General features: G+C 43.8%; 1 protein-coding gene across 1 annotated transcript; it reads left to right on the plus strand.

The window, feature by feature from the left end:
• Positions 1-8676: 8676 nt before the first annotated feature.
• On the plus strand, positions 8677-18753 carry LOC102569554 (TRPM8 channel-associated factor 2). The gene is made up of 7 exons (XM_019482132.2): positions 8677-9293; positions 10932-11942; positions 12892-12970; positions 14427-14640; positions 15194-15433; positions 16051-16388; positions 17934-18753. The coding sequence occupies exons 1-7, from the start codon at positions 8677-8679 to the stop codon at positions 18183-18185; spliced, it is 2751 nt and encodes a 916-aa protein (XP_019337677.1). The 3' UTR covers positions 18186-18753.
• Positions 18754-19793: the final 1040 nt, after the last annotated feature.

The following is a 19793-nucleotide window of genomic DNA, read 5'->3' on the forward strand; positions in this document are numbered from 1 at the left end:
TGTGAGATAATGAGGTTACTTAGAGGTAGTGCAGGGCTGTCCAACTTCTAAGTGGCTGGGAACCAAATACCCCATGGGATGCACCAGTGTGGGGGCCGCATGTGGCATGCTCCTGGGGCCCCATGCTGCACAGATGCTCTTTTTCCCCCTGCTTCACTGCTCTGGGGCAGGGGCAGGCAGTGAAAGCTGGGGGTGGAGGGGTGGGGAAGGGGGATGGGGTGGAGCAGCAGAGACTCTGGCTGTTCTTGCAGCTAGAGTGATGAAGGGAGCAGTGGTTGCACAGGAGCACAGAGGATGCCACTTAACCCCTCACAGTCTGCCAGTTGGAAAGCCCTGAGGTTGTGCATGTTTGGAGTGTAGCAGAGTATGGACAAATGTGCAGTAGTGATGAGCATTTTCTTAGGTTGTTTTAGACTCGCATGTATATTAAACCGTGAAACCTGACTCACATGTATATTAAACCCTGAAACCCCAGGAATTGGCACAGGGACCCGGCAAGGGAAGTTCCCACTTTTATGTAGGGGATGCTGGGGATTGGGGTCACAAGCCAACAGTTTAAGGAGAGGGGGACAGATACAGGCAAATAAACATTAACATTAAGGTACATACATTTAGGATCTGGGTAACAGGAAATAAACAGTGACGCTGTGGTGTAATCTCCCAAGAACAGGTAACCGGTAAGAGAACACCAGCAGCATGATACATATACATTTGGGAACCTTAAACCCTCCCACAACTCTAGAGGGCTCCAAACCAGTCTCTGGTCCCATAAAATGTTTAATTGTCAGCTGCCCAGTCTCCATGCCTAAGCCTTGCTGCTGCAGCTTGCAGTCCTAGCTCCACCACTTCTTTCGATTCTTTGGCCACATGTCTCTGCTGCGACACCCTGCGCTCCAGTACTGCTCTTTCTGCTTCTTCCTGCCCCCTGCTGCCTTCTGGGAGTTGTACTGCACATTGCAATTCATTCCTCCAGTCCCCTGGGGCTAATGGGAGTTTCAGTTCACACTACAGTTTCTTCCTCCAGTCCCCTGGGCACTGTAGTTCACATGACAGCATTATAGTACATGACATTCAATATCATAGTACATTACACATGGTCATACTATTTGCATATTTAAGAAACAGCAATGAATAAATTGATTGCACACACTGAAGCCATTAAGAACTATTCAAAACAAAAAGATATTATGACATTTAAAATAAAATACAAGGCTAAGAACTGAAATGTGGACCCAGGTTTTGGAATTTAAAGGTCACATTAGAATAAGTAGTGCATTCTGTGCTTATCTTTGTATCTAGAGGAGCAGGCTTCCAGCAGAATGGGATCCCCCTGACAGGTAACCAGATTTCCCAACAGGAGACACAGGCTACTAATGGCATGTGCCCACCTGCAGTGTGGGTATATTTTGGAAGACATTACCCTGAGGGAGGTACAAAAAGAACAGGCCTCTGTTCAGGAATGGGAACCCAGGAAAACATGAGGCACTGCCGAATGGATGTAGGAATGGAAGGTAACCAGATGTGTGGGCAGTTTTGAGGAAGTGCAGTCCTGCACTTCCAGGTCATCTCATTACTAATTTAGAGCAGTTCCCTTGGCTTAAGTTTCCTTTTGTAACACCCAGGGATTGTCCTGCACTATACATAGAATTCTTCAGTAGCACAAAGGGTTTAATTCCTTCCAGTGCCTTTAAAATCTCTTTCTGTTTTGACGTGTCTGCATCACAATTTGGGAACTTCTTCCTCACACCAATTCATGTTGCCTAAAAATTAGGGGCGTTAATGAAACCCTGCTTCAGAAACGATTCATTTGCTTAGTCTTTCCTGCCTATGATGGATTAAATCCTTTAGCACACTTTATACTTCCTGTCATTTCTGTTATATTTGTTTGCTGTTTTGGGATTGCTGCAAAACCATTCATGTTGGCTAAAATGGAGGATGTTGATAAAATCAAGCTGCATGCTTAGTTTCTGTTTTCTATTCTCTATCCTCCACTGTTTGCCTCTCCCCCCAATGCAGTTGGCTCAGAGTCATCTGACTGCAGTCAGCAATTCAGTCCTCAAGGCTTTATCTACCTCTGGGTCACCCTGGGCAATGAGATAGGAAGGATCTGTGTCACTGTCCTCCTGCTTGTTGTCTTGGTCATCTTTGGGGTCTTCAAGGAAAGCAGCAGGCCAGTGAGGGTATCCTTCCCAAATACATGGTTCAGCTCCTGGAAGTAGCCACCTTTGATGCCTCCCAGGGCACCTATTATAGTCTTTTACAGTATAGCAGACTGGCAGCACTGGACTAGGTCCCAGTCATGCCCCCCACCTCTTTTATTTGGTTAGATAACTGCTGAGATGTTTGTGAGCACCTGTGATTAGAATTCAGGTGAGCCTGTGTGGGTGGCTTCTCTCTCCAGAGGGCAATGAAACCCTGGGCCATGGCCTGAGGCCAAGCTTGAGGCACTGATGCCCATAACTGACCATCAGCAGTGTGATTATTGGTATGAGAAATTCCCACACGCTGGAACAGAAGAGGACAAACCATAGCTGCATGCCAACATTTCCAACAGTGGGCTGACATCAGGTCAGCACGACCCAAGAGCAGAGCAGGTCAAACACTAGTCAAACTCCAGGGTGATCCAGAAAACTACTAAAACAATATCAAATGCTTGTAGGTACACTTGGCAGCTGCAAGACATTAGCTACTGGTTAATGTGAACAACCCAAAGTTTTCAGGAAAGATCCAAATTTCAGGGCCATGTCCCAGTATTGCCAAAGGCCCATAGGATGGTAATTTGTCCTTGATTTGCCTTCCTCCACCAGACATTCCTGTGGCAGCACACATCGTCCTGCTGTCATCCTGTGTTGTTCCATGTGGGATAGTTAGCTGTGCTGATTGCTAACTAGCTCTATTGGAAGCAGTATGCAGCCCCTTACCACATTGGCTAATTATCCCATTAGTACTGTACTAAGATGACTACACTAACCTGAGCAAGTAGTTCTGGTAGATCAATGGTTCTCATCCTTCTTAGAGTCAAGGCACCACTTGGAAAATGCCAGCTCTTAATGTTCACTCTTTCTTCTGTTGCAAAGAATTCAGATACACCACAATGAGTCGGGGTGTTTTTAACACGATGGATTCCTATTTGAGAACACTGGGTTTATCTTGTGAATCACGTTTGCTCACCTAACAATGCTAACATTGTGTGGCATCTTTGAAAGGATCTCAAGACCCCTGTTTGAGAATAATGGTAGTATACCATTGCCAATTCCAGAGGTCACTATCAGGCCTGGGCTCTGTGGACATGCCGGACCATGTCCCAGAGTTTAGGTTCCAAGAGATGATTGCTTTTACTGCCTGTTGGGCTGCATCCATAACTGTTTTACTGTGGACAAACTCATCCTATAGCTAAGAAGCCCTCCTGCAAAGTGAAGTTAATAATGTGTATTCAGAGGCCAGATATTTTGTAAGAATTTTTTTTAATGGACATAATGTATTTTTAATGACAAACAACTGAAGTCAAATCACAATAAATGTGAAGTACAGGCAGTCCTTGACTTAATGTTTCACGTTACAACCTTTTGCACTTACAATGTTTATAAATTGACACCCTCTTTCAACTTTATGATGTCAGTTTCGACTTTACAATGCTTGATATGATGCGACACCACAGCAGCGAACAAGTCTGCTGTGTCACTCATCTCCCTGGAGAACATCTGTCCAAACTTCCTTGGACACTTTCTTTAAGAAGCCAGGCAAGACTACAGAAAAACCTGCAGCCAAGACTCCTGAGAAGACTCCAGCCAAGAACCCTTCAAAAAGTCAAACCAAGAGCCCTTCAAAAAGTCCAGCAAAGCCACCTCAAAGAAGTCCTTCCAAGTCAATATGATTGCTATTTACAATATAAATACATTAATGTAGCTATATTACTCATCTATAATTGATCAAGTACAAAATTCTGGGGTATTTTTGGTGAAAATAGGGTATTGGGCCTTGGTTCAGGAACCAATCCCCCATTTATAACATACTAAAAATTCTATCCCTCTGTGCAAAAAATGAAGTTTATTTCCTACCTATGGGGACTTTTTACCATCTTGTACCATCTACACTTTTCCTAGATCCTAATGAAGGGACTTTGATCCTGAAAGCTTGCAGAAAAGGGCAATTTTCTTGCCATTTTCCAGTTGGTCTAATAAAAGGTATAATTTTGGAACTAAGAGTTCTAGTTTTCTGTATGTCTTGTGGACTAAATATAGACAATGGATTTATGACACATTATAACCTGCCTGACATCTGACTCCCCAGGTATCTCTCCACTATTCATCCATTATTCATCCCCCTTCTGTCTCCCCCCGACCCAGCCTGTCTCTCTCCCATTGACTCCTCAATCTACTGACTGCCTATCTGGTATGCATATCAGACCAGCCTCTGGCTTCTTTACTTTTCATTCCATCCAGGAAGAGCACACACCAACTGCTGAAACTTCCTCAGCCTGATGAAGGGTTTTTGAACCCAAAAGCTTACTTAAATTTTTTTTTCCAACTATTTAAGTTGGTCTAATAAAAGATATCAGATTCATCCAAAGAACCTTGTCTGCTTAAAGACAATTATGCATTCCAGGCCAAATTCCATCTGAAATCCATGTCTCCCCATCTCCTCTTGGATAGGACACACCATTTACTTCTTTGTATCTGGGGCTTTTTCCATGCTTCTTAACTTTAAGTACCTTTCAGCTTAGTATTGCTAGTTGTACTGAAAGGCTCATACTGTCCAGTTGCAGGAACGAGGGCATCACCTGTCCTGTACCTTATGATATTACAGAGATGTGACTTGTTTTGGTGGAATGTAGGCTTAACCTGCAGTGCAGGTTGATACATCATCTTCTCCCTGCATTTTCAGCCTATTGTGTCTTTAGAACAGTAATTCTCAACCCAGGTGCCACAGCACCCGGGGTGCCTTGAGATCCTTTTAAGCCTGCTCTGAAATACCATACAATGTTAGCACTGTTAGGCATGCAAACATAATTCACAACACTAAACTAGAGACATCAAATAGGAATCAGTAGTTTCAAAAACATTTTGATGTGTTGTAGTCTTTTTTTGCAACAGAAGAATTGCTTTATAATTTTTTTTGTATTAAAAAAATGAGAGAAAACTAAGAGCTGACATTTTCTGAGGGGAGCCTTGAATCTAATGAGGGGCACACTGAGTGTAACAAGGGTTGCCTTGAGTATAAAAAGATCGAGAACCACTGCTTTAGAATGACAAAAAAAACCTCACAGTAGTTCTTCTTAGGTTGACCGAAGAAAAGCAAACAGGAAAAAAAATGAAAAATGTGTTTCTGATTTTAACAAGGGATTAGCTGGTCTTGTGATTCATATTCCATTGGTTTGACATTTCATGGAGGGTGTGCATTTTGTGGTACAAGTCAGGAAAAGGTGACCTTGACCTTTTTTCCCTATTTAAATAAAATCATAATAAGTAACCCACTGCTTGCGGAAGCTAAAATGAGAATTCTGCGAAACACCACCTTCTATTCATTCGCACAACAGCTACAACATGGGCAGGGTTGGATGACGATGACTGCACTTGCTCTGTAGGGTCTCACTGAGGTCATGACCCTTTTGTGCTAGGTGCTGCACATGCACACAGTTGTCAATGGTACCATCCAAAAAGATTTACAGTCTGAACCAGGTTGTCTAACTGGCAGCCCACAGGTCACACCTGACTTGCAAGGGGCTAACATGCAGTCCACAGGCTCCTTCCTGGCTGCCACTCCTCCCAAAACTCTTGCTGTTGCAGGGGCTGGGGTCTCTGGGGCAGGGTAGCATGGCAGGAAGGGACTTGGTAAGCCTGCTTCTCACGTGGCAGGAGAATGAGGGTGGGACTTGCCCTACCCAGGTAGCAGGAATTGGGCCGGGGGAGGTGGCAGGAGGGGGAGATGGCAGGAGGGGGGGAGGGTAAACAGTGAGAGCAGGGAGCAAGGAGCTTGTGTGGTATGTGACCTGTGCTGTGTGCAGCCTGGGGCCTGTGCCAGATGTGGCATGCAGCCCCCAGCTGCTCAGAAGTTGGACAGTCCCCAAGTCTAACTAGGCAAGAGAGGCAAAGGGTGTAGGACAGGAATCAGAGACAGGGAATGAATATCATCTACCCAGTGTCACTGGAAGGATTTATTACAGAACCCACATCTTCTGAGCTTGTGGACAGACATAATGTGTGAAGTACTTGGTGTGTTTCAAAGGAGGTGTACATCTGTCTGTCTTATCCTTTGAAAGGCTTCAAAGGCATTTGAAATGCTTCAAACATGATATCTTTCCACTTGCCAAGGTCAAAGCTAGGACTGTATCCACTAGCCTGGTCACCTGTTTCCTCTTGCTTCCCATCATGTTCTCAAAGGACCAGTTTTCAATGTGAGAGGGGAGGCCAGGTCCAGTGGCACTTTCTAGTCTTTATTTTTTTAAGCCTTCCCAGAGGCACTGGGTGTTGGCTACAGCTAAGGCTGCTGTGGTTCCCCTGCTTAACCTGTGGCAGGTTAGGGTGTTAGATCTATGTTGTGTCAGGGTTGAGGGTAGTCTTACGTAGAGTTTAGATTATAGTTGTATGGGATGGTTTGGATAGGGATGATCCTGCTTCAGGCAGAGGTTTGGACTAGATGACTTTTGGAGGTCCCTTCCAGCTCTACTTCTCTGTGGCTCTATGGGTGCATCTACACGTTGCACTATGTCGCTGTGGTGACATGCTACGGCGACGTAGTGACCATATGTGTCTACACATCACCGGCAGCTACTTTGCTATAGCAGCACACTCTCCCATTTTAACATGCCACCACAGTGAAGTAGCACCTAAAAATAACCATGCACCGCATGTACGGCACAGTACAGGTGGTTACTGCAATGCACATTAGTACTTCCAAAACTACTGTGCAATAACAACATCACTATAGGGTGACATGTAGATGTGCCCTATGACTATTTGCTGGGACTGCCAGAAAACAGGTGCCTGCGGTGGCTGTTTCCACAAAATACATCCTTCTCCCACTGGGGAAAGGACTTCCATCAACTCTGACTTTTACAAGGATTGTAATGAACAAATATCAGATAAAAATAATTCACACTGTTAATGTGATCTGATTTTGAACTGGTGACCTACAGATGAGAAGTTTCCTATTAAAAATCTAGCTAGGGAGGTACTTGTTTGTCCCCATTACTATAGTATCTGAGCACTACCTAAGGATTTACAAAAAAAACAAACATTTTCCACAGTCCCATTAATTTCTATTAAATTAAATGAGCTGCTAGATTGAAAAAACAGAAGTGTGACAAAATGTCTGCTCTAGATGACAATTTCAGCTGATTTCTGAGAAAAATTATAGTTCTAACTTCTTTGTTATCCACAGCAGGCATCTCTCTCAAGGCCAGACACTGCCCGTTACCGATACTGAGGGAACACCTATTTACAATTGCTCCCCACAAATTCACTCACACTGTCTGCTCAGTACCAGGGAGGTAGGACCTGATCCTTTGCGATTCTGTTAGTGTAGACCAGTGATTATCAACCAAGGTGCCAAGGCACCCAGGAGCACCTTGAGATCTTTTCAAAGGTGCTGTGGGGTCCCTCATAATGTTAGCACTCTTAGATTTGCAAATATGATCCATAAAATAAACCCAGAAGTTTCAAATAGAAATCCATTGCTGCAATCTTTCTGAGTTCTTTGCAACAGAAAAAATGCTCCATTGTTTTTCTGTAGTCAAAAAAAGAGTGAAAAGTTAGAGCTGACATTTTCCAAGGAGTGCTGCAAGTCTATCTAGGGGTTTCTCAAGTCTAAAAAAGGTTGAGAATCACTGGTAGGCTCAGTAGACACACATGTAAAGCAACCATGGCAAAACTCAATGACCAGCACAGAAGCTAGCAGGAAGGAAGGTAGGCATAACTGGCTACATAAGACCCTCGTGTCCATGAGCCCAGTGTGCTGCCGAAGTATGAAGCTGTCGAAATGGGTAGAATTATATAATGGACGTTCATTGCACGGGAGCATGACACTTTCCTCACTTGGGGTGTACTTTGACATGAACCCCAGTTGCCTGTGTGGTGCCAGCAAAGAATTCATAAACCCATGAAACCCGGAAAGCTTTAGACTCCGTGAAGCGCTTAGGTCAGAATGTTCCTATTTAGAACTGGAGATCTAAAAACACAACCACACAGGAGCAGGGTTTATAATCTGAGGGTAATAAAGCATTAGAAATTGCCCAATATTTAATTTAAAATGCTTATAATTTTTCTCCTGCAATTCTGGACATGTTGGGGCAATAAATCAGTTTTATTAGTATTTGAACAGTGGTAGGCAGAGAAATATGGGAAGATTTCATTGGGATTAGGCCTTTTGTCACACATTCAGTGACAAATCAGCAGGGATATTGTCTTTTATGATTGACAGCCAATTGAAAGGATCCCCATTCTTATCATTCTTTTTTAAATCCGTTTGTGGCTATCTGCACATCTATATATAAAAGTGCACATTGCCCTCATCCACAATCACGGGCATTTCCTGCGACTGTTGAACAGCAACTTAGGTAAGATCATTAATGTTTGGAGGACAGGAGATATTAATGAGATGTTTAAATTATGGCTTTTAGGTTAAAAGGTCCAGAATCTCTTTCTCTTCCAGTACCCTCAGTAAACAGGGATCTTCCAAATGGATTCCAAAGCTGCCTATAACTCACTGGTGAAAGGCATTGATTCATTCAACTTCACTGAAGATTGTCAGCCCTGTGAGCTTCTGATCACTGGAGACAAAGCTTTCCCAGTTGTGGTGAGTGATAATGGCCAAGTGCTGATTGCAGCGTCCCAGTATGGAAAAGGACGGCTGGTCGTCATCTCTCATGAGGGATACCTAGGGAATCCCAGGTTTTCCCAGTTCCTTCAAAATGCTGTGAATTGGCTCAGATCCTCCCCAGGAGTGCTGATTGGTGTCCATAACAGTTTGGATCCCCTCTCTGAGCTGCTGCTCCAGGCTGGCACCAAAGTACAGGCTGGAGTGGAGCTCAGTGACTCCTTTGGGGTGTACTGTACAGATGCCTATGACTACACCCAGGCAGAGGCTCTAGTTCCGTTTGTGAAGAGAGGTGGGGGCCTGCTCATCGGAGGCCAGGCCTGGCACTGGGCTTCTCAACACGGTGTGGACAAGGTGCTCTTCAAATTCCCTGGGAACCAGGTGACCAGTGTGGCTGGCGTGTACTTCACAGGCAATATGGGAGAACTTGGGACTTTCTCAGTGTTCCAAGAAATGCCAAAGACTCCTCTGATCACCCAGTGAGTATCTTTAATCATTTTACCCACGTTTATTCTTTCGGGACCAGCTACAGCACAAAATCAAGGAAGGGTAAGTGCAGATGGAGAAGGCAGCAAGAAAACTACACCCTTTGCTTGCCATGCAGTGCAGTCCTTCTCTGGAAGGTAACTTTGTACTAACATCCTTTATCACACCCTAGTGACTCCAGAGTCAGCCTGCTTAGTTTACAGGGGGAAAGACAGTCTCACAAAATAAGCCCGAGACTTGAGAGCTGAGCTGGGCCTTTTCCTTCTCACACATGGCGGCCAAAAAGAAACATCCCATGGCTAAATTCTGCCCTCAATGACCCCCAAAAGGTCTTCATGGGGGCAGGAGGCACAAAGTAAACAAAGGCAGAAGTTCACCCTTCCCTTGGAGCACATGTAACTAGCAACTCGGACATTGCGCAAGGGGAAATTGATTTTATCTCCTCTTTCTTGGAGCATTTGGCTTGGTAGGGCTGCCAAGAGGTATTACCATTAAGGAAATCTGGCTCTGCATATGCTTAAGGTGCAGATCTGCAGAGTAAAAAGTGGTATTTTTGTAGCTACTTTTGAGAGTAAAGTTTTACTTGGAGTAAATTATAGCTGATGGAAGATGCTTGACTGAAAGAACAGGTAGCAATATTATAGCTGCAGAAACCGTGAGAGTTAGTCAAAGTATGCCCCAAGCCTAGCAGTCTTTAGGGTTAGCAAGACATGCCAGCTTCTAGCACTCAAGAGAGTGTTGTAGCTAGCATCACATCCATCTGCTTTGACTCTCCAGCTTGAATGGCCACATACCCATTTACAGCTCAGATGACTGTCATCAGTTTTCAGCATGAGTCCAGTGCAAGCCTTGAACTTGTGTCTTTGAAGATACAAACACTTCAGAAACCCCTGTAACTCTAACTCTTCTGAAGGTTGATAGCTCTTGTAACATAAATATAGCCAAGAACAGATCTATGAAAGTATGGTTGAACACCACTTCAGCTGTGTGGTCTGAGCATACTGACTTACAGCGTGGCTTCTGCTGGAGCTGTTGCATTAGCACAGGTCTGGAAGCCAGGGGTGAATGCCACCACTGCTTGCTCCACCTTTTCCCCTGCCACTGAATTCAGTGGCAGGCAAGGAGTTTGATGGGGGGTGGGGGCAAGGAATGGCAGTGTTCACCTCCTGGGTCCCAGTGCTGCACCAATACAGGCTCTGTCAAAAGCCATGCTGATAAGTAAGTATCCTGAAATGATGAGATCTAGAAGTTAGTTATACTGTTGCAGAAAGTATGGTATTTTCTTAGATACAAGCATACATATGCCTGAGAATAAGACATGTACCTTGTTTTAGAAAATGAAGAAAAAAAAAATCTTTCCTTATAGTATGTGACTGGTGCAGCAGCTAGAGAGCTGAGCATGCTTATTGTTCTGCTTCCTGTGAACTGGGGGTAGTTTTTACTTTCACATTTGCCCCAGAAGTGGTGAAAACTGCTCTTACCATATTTCTTTGCACATTCCAATTTCCAGAGGCTGTTTTTTGGGAAAAGGTGTGAGTTGTTTATGAGAAAATATGGTAGCATGTGGCTAAGTACTACTTTGATCCTTTATGTAATGTTCTTGGTGTTAATTGTTTCTCTTCATTTTCAAGACATGGATTAAATGTTAAAAAAGACTTGGAGGATCTTCTGAATGGAGTGGTTGAATTTGACATCAGAAACAGCAGTGTCCCCTCGCCTCTCCTGGTGCATGGATCTTTAGCATTTCCTATTGGATTCGATAGTTATTCCCACCAGTCATTACTTGCAGCTGCTCACTATGGCTGGGGTCGCATTGTGGTAATCCCTCACGAAAGCTATATGAAGCTCCCAGAAATGAGGGCTTTTATCCTGAATGCCATTTATTGGCTAGATGCAGGCAAGGGGGGCCTAGTTGGCATTGGAGATGACCTTCAGGACCTTTTTGCTGCACTAAATCAGAAGACAATCCCCTGCAAGCTAACAGACCTTACAGACAACTTGAGCGTGTACTGCTGCACAGCCTACAGTGCTAGAGAGGCGGAGAAGATCCATGAGTTTGTTGCAGAAGGTGGTGGCCTGCTGATTGGGGGACAGGCCTGGGTCTGGGCTAGCAGGAACTCTGATCAAGTTACTACGTCTGGGTATCCTGGAAACAAAATCCTGCACAAGTTTGGGCTTGGGATCCTGGGGAAATATGTCATGGCATCAAAATACTCAGCTGTCCAACCTGACAACATTTCCTCATATTACCACTTCCGCCAGGCACTCTTCTGGTTTCAGCAACACCTTCAGAAAAAACAGGCTCTAATACCACCATATTCTTCATGGCTGAAGGAACTACTGCAAGATTCAACAGCATTTCTGAAGATCTCAGCTCAGGATAATCCATCTGTCTCCTCCATTCACAAGTCGCTGGCCGAGCTAATCACTGCTACAAGCCTTCCTGATGTCAGCAAAGAAAACCCCATCAAAACCAACTCCGTGGAAGCAGTTTTAATAAGCTTAGCTACAGTGCTCTACAACACCCTCCCTGAATTCCAAACGCTAGTGCATGTTCCAAGTCAAAATCTTCCAGCAATGCCTGTGTCCCCTCCTGTAACTATTCAGCTTAATGGAAGCAATGAAGGTAGGAGGTATTTTCTGTTTTAATTCTGCGTTGTTATTTTTTTTTTTTACATTTTTCTAATTCAACAAATTGCCGCTGCCGATCCTACTGCAATGGTGGCCAACCCATGGCATGTGTGCCACAAATGGCTCAGGCAGCAGGTGTTTTTGGCCTATAAACCCCAAATGCCAAGTTATACCTGGTGCTGGTAATGCAGGTTGGGGCAGCAGTTGGAAAGGGGTCAGAGATTAGAATGGTACTTAGGGATTGGCCAGCAAGGTTTTGGCCCTGCAGAAGCCATGAGGGCGGGTGTTGCCAAATGTAATGTTGGCACGTTCAGGTAGCAATGGGATCTGATGACACTGGGTAGTGGAGCTGGCTGATTATTAGAGTGGTGTTATCTCATACTTTGAACGGAATTTGTGGCATGCTTGCCAAGAAAATTGACCACCACTGTCATACTGGATGGAGCTGTGTACTTTGCTTGGCTTAATGGATATGTTCCTGAGAAAATTTAAGTCCTTTGATGGTGTCTCAACTTGGGCACCCAAAATCACGTATCCATTTTGAAAGGCCTATATTCTTTTCTGACTCACGCAGCACTGACAGATTTGCTGCTCAGGTTCTAATCAAAGTGTTGCAACTACGGCAACACACTGGAGGCAAAAGGGCTGCACAGATGTTGCTGAGGGCAGCATTTGAAGGTCCATGATATTACTTTTCACTCTTCCATAACCTAAAAGCAACTGGAGGGATTTTGGTCAAAGACTCTAAGAAAAAAGAACAAAAATGTCTTCAGCCACAGTCCAAGCTAGAAAGTCTCAGCCTTAAGGGTGAAAATGTCAGAAAAATAAGGACATATGAAATTAGGGAATTAGAATAGAAACTGCTGCTCAGCCTTAACTGTAATTGTCATGTGACTTAGCATCATATGCTTTGAAACTGGTTCATCTGCTATGACTTCTTACAGGTCCAGAAGCATGGAGAAGTACTGGCTTTTATATCCCACCAGGAGAAACAGCCACTCTGGTATTTCCTGCTTTTGCCATCACAGCCAACCTGAAGGTAACCATTGCCAGCTCCTCATTACAGCCAGAAGAGTATTTCTCGTTTCCTCAAAGTTTGCTTTGCCTTTTCTCAGGCTTGACACACGAACAATTCTTCCTGACTTTGTGCTATAAAAATCCTCATTTCCTCAGATTACTCTCCTTCCTCTTTCCTTCACAGTTATACCCTTAGTGGGCACGTCTATACATTCATTAATGGACTGTAGTTACCACACATTAAGTTTAATACCTGTATTACCAGGTAGTAAATCAATATGCAGAACTGGAGCTACTGCGCAGTAGTGCTGGTGCATGCCTTTTAAGTGATGCCAATGTGCAGTAGACTAATACTATTGCACATTAGCGTATTAGCACAGCTCTTGCCGTGACATGTTAATGTGTAGTAGAATTAGTCTACTGTGCATTTAGTATCTCATGTATCCCATGGTGTTCAGGCTTGCCACATCATCTATGATTTAAACCTCTGCTCTAGGTACTTCCAAGTTGATCTGACATTTTGTCTGTGACTGTTTCCTCCCCTTGAAGCTGCTTTTTCTGAAGCAACCCCAGTGCCTCTATGCATAGAAAAGATTTTAACAGTTGGATGCCACTGCCAGGTAGACTTTTTATCTTTCCCCTTCCAATTTTTCATTTGAAACATCTTTTTCCATCTTCTGCCTCCTCATCCTAATTCCCCTTATTCTCTTTTTCCTTCTTGAGTTATTTGACTTTGCCATAAGGTCACGAGAACTACCACTCTGGAATAACTTTGGATTTCATATAATCTAAAACCCTACCTCTGACATTGGTCTGTAGTCAGTTCTTGAGGGAAATGTGCGAGTCCCACAATGCATCTGGCCACACACATAATGCTATAGTGTGGTAGGATTATTTCTCCTTTTAAAAAGACAGCAACAGAAGGACTGGAGTGTTGTCTGATCCTTGAGTTGAGTGCCAACCTAGCTCTTGTCTTCACCAGAGATTTCTGTGTTCTTAGCCAGCAACAGGTAGACTCTGCAGTTATTGCATTGGTGCAATTTCATCCCAATTTCAAGCCCAAGGTAAGACTGGTTGATACAAACAGTGGCTTTGCCCATCTGCAGCAGTGCGAATATGTTAGTGAGTGGGCATGGCTGGCTAAAACTGGTGTAAGTTACTAGGGTCTTAGTCACACTGGAAATAGTGTAAATGGGAAAGTCCCCCCTCCCATAGCAGTGCCATGGAAGGAGAAGTCTGGTAACATAATTAGATAGTCTGCTTAGGCACTTGGCTCAATTTTGTCCTTGAATCCCTGTCACCCCCCTCTGAGGCAGTCTGAAGGGTTGATGCCCACCTGGGTTTTTATACAATCTATAGTCTGTCCTTCTGGAGTTGAAGTGTGTTATCTATAACAGATGGGGGTATATATTCAGAGCAACTGTTCAAAATGTGTTAGCGCTCCACTGCTATCAGCTGACTCCTAATTCCTCCTCTAGGTGCAAATTGGCTGTCACTCTGATAACCTAAGCAACACCAATGAGCTAAAGCGTCCTCCGGTGGTGATAATGAAATTTAAAGTTGAGACAGAAAGAATGAAAGTCTCGACTCTGTGGGGTGGCCTCATATATGTCTTAGTGCCAAGGAAGTGCACACTTGGTCAGATATCTGTCACAATAGAAGGTGCTGTGCAGGCTCCTTTCTTCAAGCTCGGTAAGTGGCTGCTGCCCCTCTTGAGACAAAGAAAGTAAAGGAATAGTTCCTTGTTCATGGACTGGACTGTGTTTTCCTGACATCTTACACTGACTGCTTATATGAGATACATCTTAGTACCCATGGTACAGTAATTTATTTTAAGGACTTTCTCATGAACTTACTGAAGAAGGTGTTGTGCTCCTGGCTTTGAGTCCTAGCTAGTTAGTCTGACTGCTGTCTCCTCAACAAATTCTAAACCACTTCATCTGAATGTACTAAAAAGGTTTCTGGGTTGAACAATCTTTTGCTCAAACTGTGACAACATCCATAGAGTCATTGGTCATGAACAGTCACCAAGATAGGTCACTATATGCTTCCTGCAAGTCTAGCAGTTGGTGTGATCAACACCCCCCCCCCCCCAACCTCCTCCCTAAAAAACCAGACTGCTATATCCACATGAGCTTCAAATTTACTGAGCTTTGCTGGTAAGATTAGGGTGGTGGTGTTTTCTATATTGCAATGCAAAGCAGTTTATTAAGTCAGTTATTTCTTGTCTGTAATGTTGAACTAGGGGAAACCAGCACCTCTGACTGGCAGGAAACCATCCGCCTTTACCCTGCTCCCTGGGCTGAGCTGGCTGTGGACAATGTCATCCTGACAGTGCCTGCTGATAGTGTGCGCCAGATACAAAACCCGGAAACTCTGCTCTCCATTTGGGACCTGAGCATGAAAGCTGTGGCTGAGCTGGCAGCCATACCAGCCACGTTCCCAAGGCCGGAGAGGATTGTGGCAGATGTCCAAATATCTGCTGGCAAGGAAAATTATATTCATAACATGTTACCTTTCTTTGGGCTTACTAGGTTCCATGGTGTATTAATATTATAATCAGATCCTGCAAATGGTTGTTCTCCTGAACAGTCTCATGGCCTTGGGGAGATGGGTCACATGAGTAAGACCTGTTTCTGTGAATAAGATTTTCCTCTATAGGACTTACATCACCTGCAGGTGACTGTGGGACAAAATGCAGGTGACTGTGGGACAAAGTACAGCAACTTTTGCGAGAGAGACTGACTGGCTCATGTAGGATGACAAGTAACTTGTACCCTGTGGTAGCTACTGCTGTGGGGATGAGGATGTGGAGAGTAAAGGTGGGAATAATGGAGCCAAGGCTAGTTGTTGTGAATATTGCTGGTGGGATGAGGAATTCAGCTGAGGGACAGGTGGCCCAATAGATAATGTGACCTTGGAGTTACACTGGCAAGAAGGAAGTCTATGTGTTTTGTGTCAGCAGAGTACTACTTTTTGCAGCTTAGAAAACAATTACAGATATAAGACAATTCATTGTCTAAGCACTCTTTAGAAAGTAGGACCCAACAGGTGTCTTGAGGGTGATGGTCTCTCAGTATTTATGTGCTTCCTTCCCTTTAGGTTGGATGCATGCTGGCTACCCAGTCATGGTGCATTTGGAGTCAGTGACAGGCATGACAGATGTGCAGTCCATCAAAACCAAAGGCTTTTGGGGACCCATACATGAGCTAGGCCACAACCAGCAGCAGGAGGGATGGGAGTTTCCCCCTCACACAACTGAAGCCACCTGCAATCTCTGGCCTGTTTATGTGCATGAGACTGTGCTGGGGATCCCAAGAGATAAGGCCCATGAGGCACTTAAACCAGAGAAGAGAGAACAGAGGATTCAAAATTATATTAACAACGGAGCACAGCTGAAGGGCTGGAATTCATTCACTGCTCTGGAGACCTACCTGCAGGTAACATGCACCTGAATTAACTGCATAACTAGCATGCACAGGGGACTGAGAGTGGGTCATTTGAAGATATATCTTTCCCTTTTCATTCCATCATCTCTTACTACACAACTGTTTTCTCTCTTCTTCTGATGAATACCAACCTCCAAGCAATAGCCCCTCTGTCTATGATACCACTGCATCGCTCAGACTCAGGTGGGGTGGCCCTGCTCAGTGCCTGGAGAGCAGAATTCAGCAGGAGGTTGCAGGCAGACAGTTTTGCTTGTAGGGCAGTACTGTGAGGTTCTGTTTTGAATAAGATGTCAAACCACAGCCCTGACCACTATGGACCACTAATGGACTACTTGGGCTTGTGTGTGGGTGTGTGTGTTAAAAAAGAAAAGATCTCAACTTGACCTCCGCATTTTGCTAGTGAAGTGATCCATGCAGCTGCGCCCATGATTGATTTGTGGGTGCATAATATAGCATTTACAAACAAAACCACCTGATTTACATCTATGTTCAGATGTACAATAATGAACTATTATGCACAAAACCAGGCAGTTTTAAAATCACAATCTAGATCAGGTGCATCAGACATCTGGCTCATGGGCTGGATCTGGACCCCAGAGGTGGGTCATTTGGATTCAGGGCTTTCTGTGGGCTAGGCCACCAACATTCATGGGCTCAATTCAGCCTATGGGGCTTACTGCCATGGCTGCTGGAGCCCCTGCGGTGATGGTATGAATCCCTGCTGTTTTGGTGTGACTATGGAGCCCAAGGAGTTATCACCACTCGCCTGTCTCTTCCACTTCACCGCTCCTTAAGTGCTTCTGAAACTGGGGTTTTTAGTTGCCCCTGGCAACTAAGATCAGTGGCAAGGAAAAAGGAGGTGTGGATGGCAGTGGCATTAACTCCCTGGGTTCTGGAGCAGTGAGTATAAATGCCACTGCCACCAGCCATGGTCCTGTGATCTGGCCCATGAGAAGCCCAGCAGCTTGGATCTAGATGTACCAGGGCTGTTTTTGTAAGAGTATGTCAGCTGTCATTGTCTTTGCCAAATTCCAGTTCTCGTAGCTGCATTCAGCTTATTTCCCCTCTAGTTAAAATGGTAAACCGTATTCTGTATCTTTTCCTGCCCTAAAGCACAGCTGCGGTGTTCAGCTGCACTTTAGTGATGGCAAAAAAGATTTCTCTATGTGTGCACGTATGTGTGGTATATGAACACGACTGGATGTATGTGCACATATGGATGGCAAGCGATCTTTCAGCACATTGGCTGAAAAGAGCTCAATAAATATAATATTCTTTATTTGTATTTTCATAGGATTGTTAGAAGTAAATAGAATGCATATAGAGGTTATTTAGCACAGGGTTTGCTAAGTAGTTTGGTAGCGTCAAGAGATTATTCTAATTTTTATGACTGTCCCTAAAATTTGTTAGCCGTGTTTGCAAAAAGAAAAGAGGAAAGTGAAGATGTGTCACACAGTTGTAAAGTTTAAGCATGTTCTAAAATTCCAAGGAAGGGGATTGCATTTTGAATTATGTTTTTATTTTCCTGATCCTCAGCTACAAGAGGCCTTTGGATGGGAGGCCTTCATCGAAATCTTTTTTAAATATCAAGAAATGCCTTATATCCCAAGAGACAAGGCCTTGAAGATGAATCTGTGGGTAGAAATGTTCTCTCAGCAGGTGAAGAAGAATTTGGCTCCTTTCTTTAAGGCATGGGGCTGGCCTATCGAGGAAAATCTTTCCCAGCAACTGGCCGATTCATTCCCAATATGGTCAGAGAATCCAATGGAACGATACATCTCTCAGTGAGTGATTGGTTAGGACGGACAGGGCAAAACTATGGAATTGATGAAAACCGTCATTCCACTTTATGATTGATCCAATATTCTGCAGCTGTTTTAGCTGTCAGTCGAAATAACGTAAGGCTAAATCAATGTGAATGATATATAGACCTTCTGTTCAGCTTTTTTTCTTGCTTACTCTTTGCACATTAGACCCGGATCAGTTCCTTTCTTACTGGGACTCTCTTTAGCCAATTTCTTTCTACTGGGAAAGAAATTTCTGTCTTTATGATTTAAAAAACAACATAATATGACAGCTTCTCTTCTTCTGTTGTCTTGTTTCTAAAGAACTCTCAGCTTGGTAGTTATTTGGTGATTGCAGATATATAAAACTTAATGAAAATTAGCAGAAATATAGGAAATAACAATTGCAAGAAAAATATAGTGTAGGAAATAAAAATAGGAATCAATATACAGTAGTATCAGGGGTGAAAATATGGCTATAGTAGTGCAAAGAATTAAGACTCATAATTCAAAGATGAAACTCAGATTTTTCTTGGTAGGGAGGATAAACAAAACATTCTTGCTTTACTTCATATTCTGAATCAGGGTTCTCTTTTGTTCTGCTTTTAGTAATGATAGCTTGTGCAATGGAAATCTGTGACTTTAGCATCTGTCAGGGGCTTGGCAGTATCCTGGCAGTCAAATTACACTTTGAAACAATGGGCCAGATCTGAACAGCTCTGTTGGGTTCAACAGAGCTATAACAGGTGACTCCATGTTTGCTTCACATATGCATATGGTTGAATGTGTGTGAATTTCCAAATCTGAGTTAGGGCATTGCAATCTCTGAGTTTCACAGGCTGAGTTACTCACTGTGTAGCTGTAGAGAAGCCACTTATATCCACATTTACAGAAAAGGGCAGTGATTTCTGGGTGCCTAGCTTCAGGCTAACATCTCAAATTTGTTCCAATGATCCACATCAAGGGCCAGTTTTCAAAATGCTGTACCTCAATTTCCTGCATGGTGAAACAGGGATAAGAGCAATATCCCATCTTTGTGAAGTGTTTTGAGATCCTTGGAGCAAAAGTGCGTGTTTTCCTGATGCACAGAATTGCTGATATTGGTAGGAAAAAACAGAAATGGAAAATGATCAGATTTCCTCTCTCTGAAGCCATTTCCCATTGCTCCCCCCACCCCGTCCCAATGAAATGTGACTGGGGGGATTCTTCAGAAATGTATTTTTCTCCCCCATCAAACTCTTTCTTAACACTATGCACACCCAGCTAAGAACCCAGTCTACAGATCAATGTGTACAGCCATATCAGGAATGAATGCAAAACCTGTGATGAATTTACATTTACAGTTGATGGTGTATTTCATTCAGCATCACTTTAAATCATTTTGTGGTTCTCTTAATCTTTGGGAAAAATTATTTTCTATGTCTGGAACCACATGTTCAAACAGTGCTGTTTTCCTAGAGCCTTAGGGGGCAATCTAGCCTTTCCTCAGCTTTTATTTCCTTTTGAAGACTATAGGACTTTTGACCAACAAGAGGCTGAGGACAACAAGGTACAGCCCCATGAGTTAGAGATGGTGCAACGCCCTCTGTTTAGACCATTTAGTCTAGTCCAT

Source organism: Alligator mississippiensis, chromosome 4 (assembly GCF_030867095.1).
Source record: "Alligator mississippiensis isolate rAllMis1 chromosome 4, rAllMis1, whole genome shotgun sequence".
Taxonomy (NCBI): domain Eukaryota; kingdom Metazoa; phylum Chordata; order Crocodylia; family Alligatoridae; genus Alligator; species Alligator mississippiensis.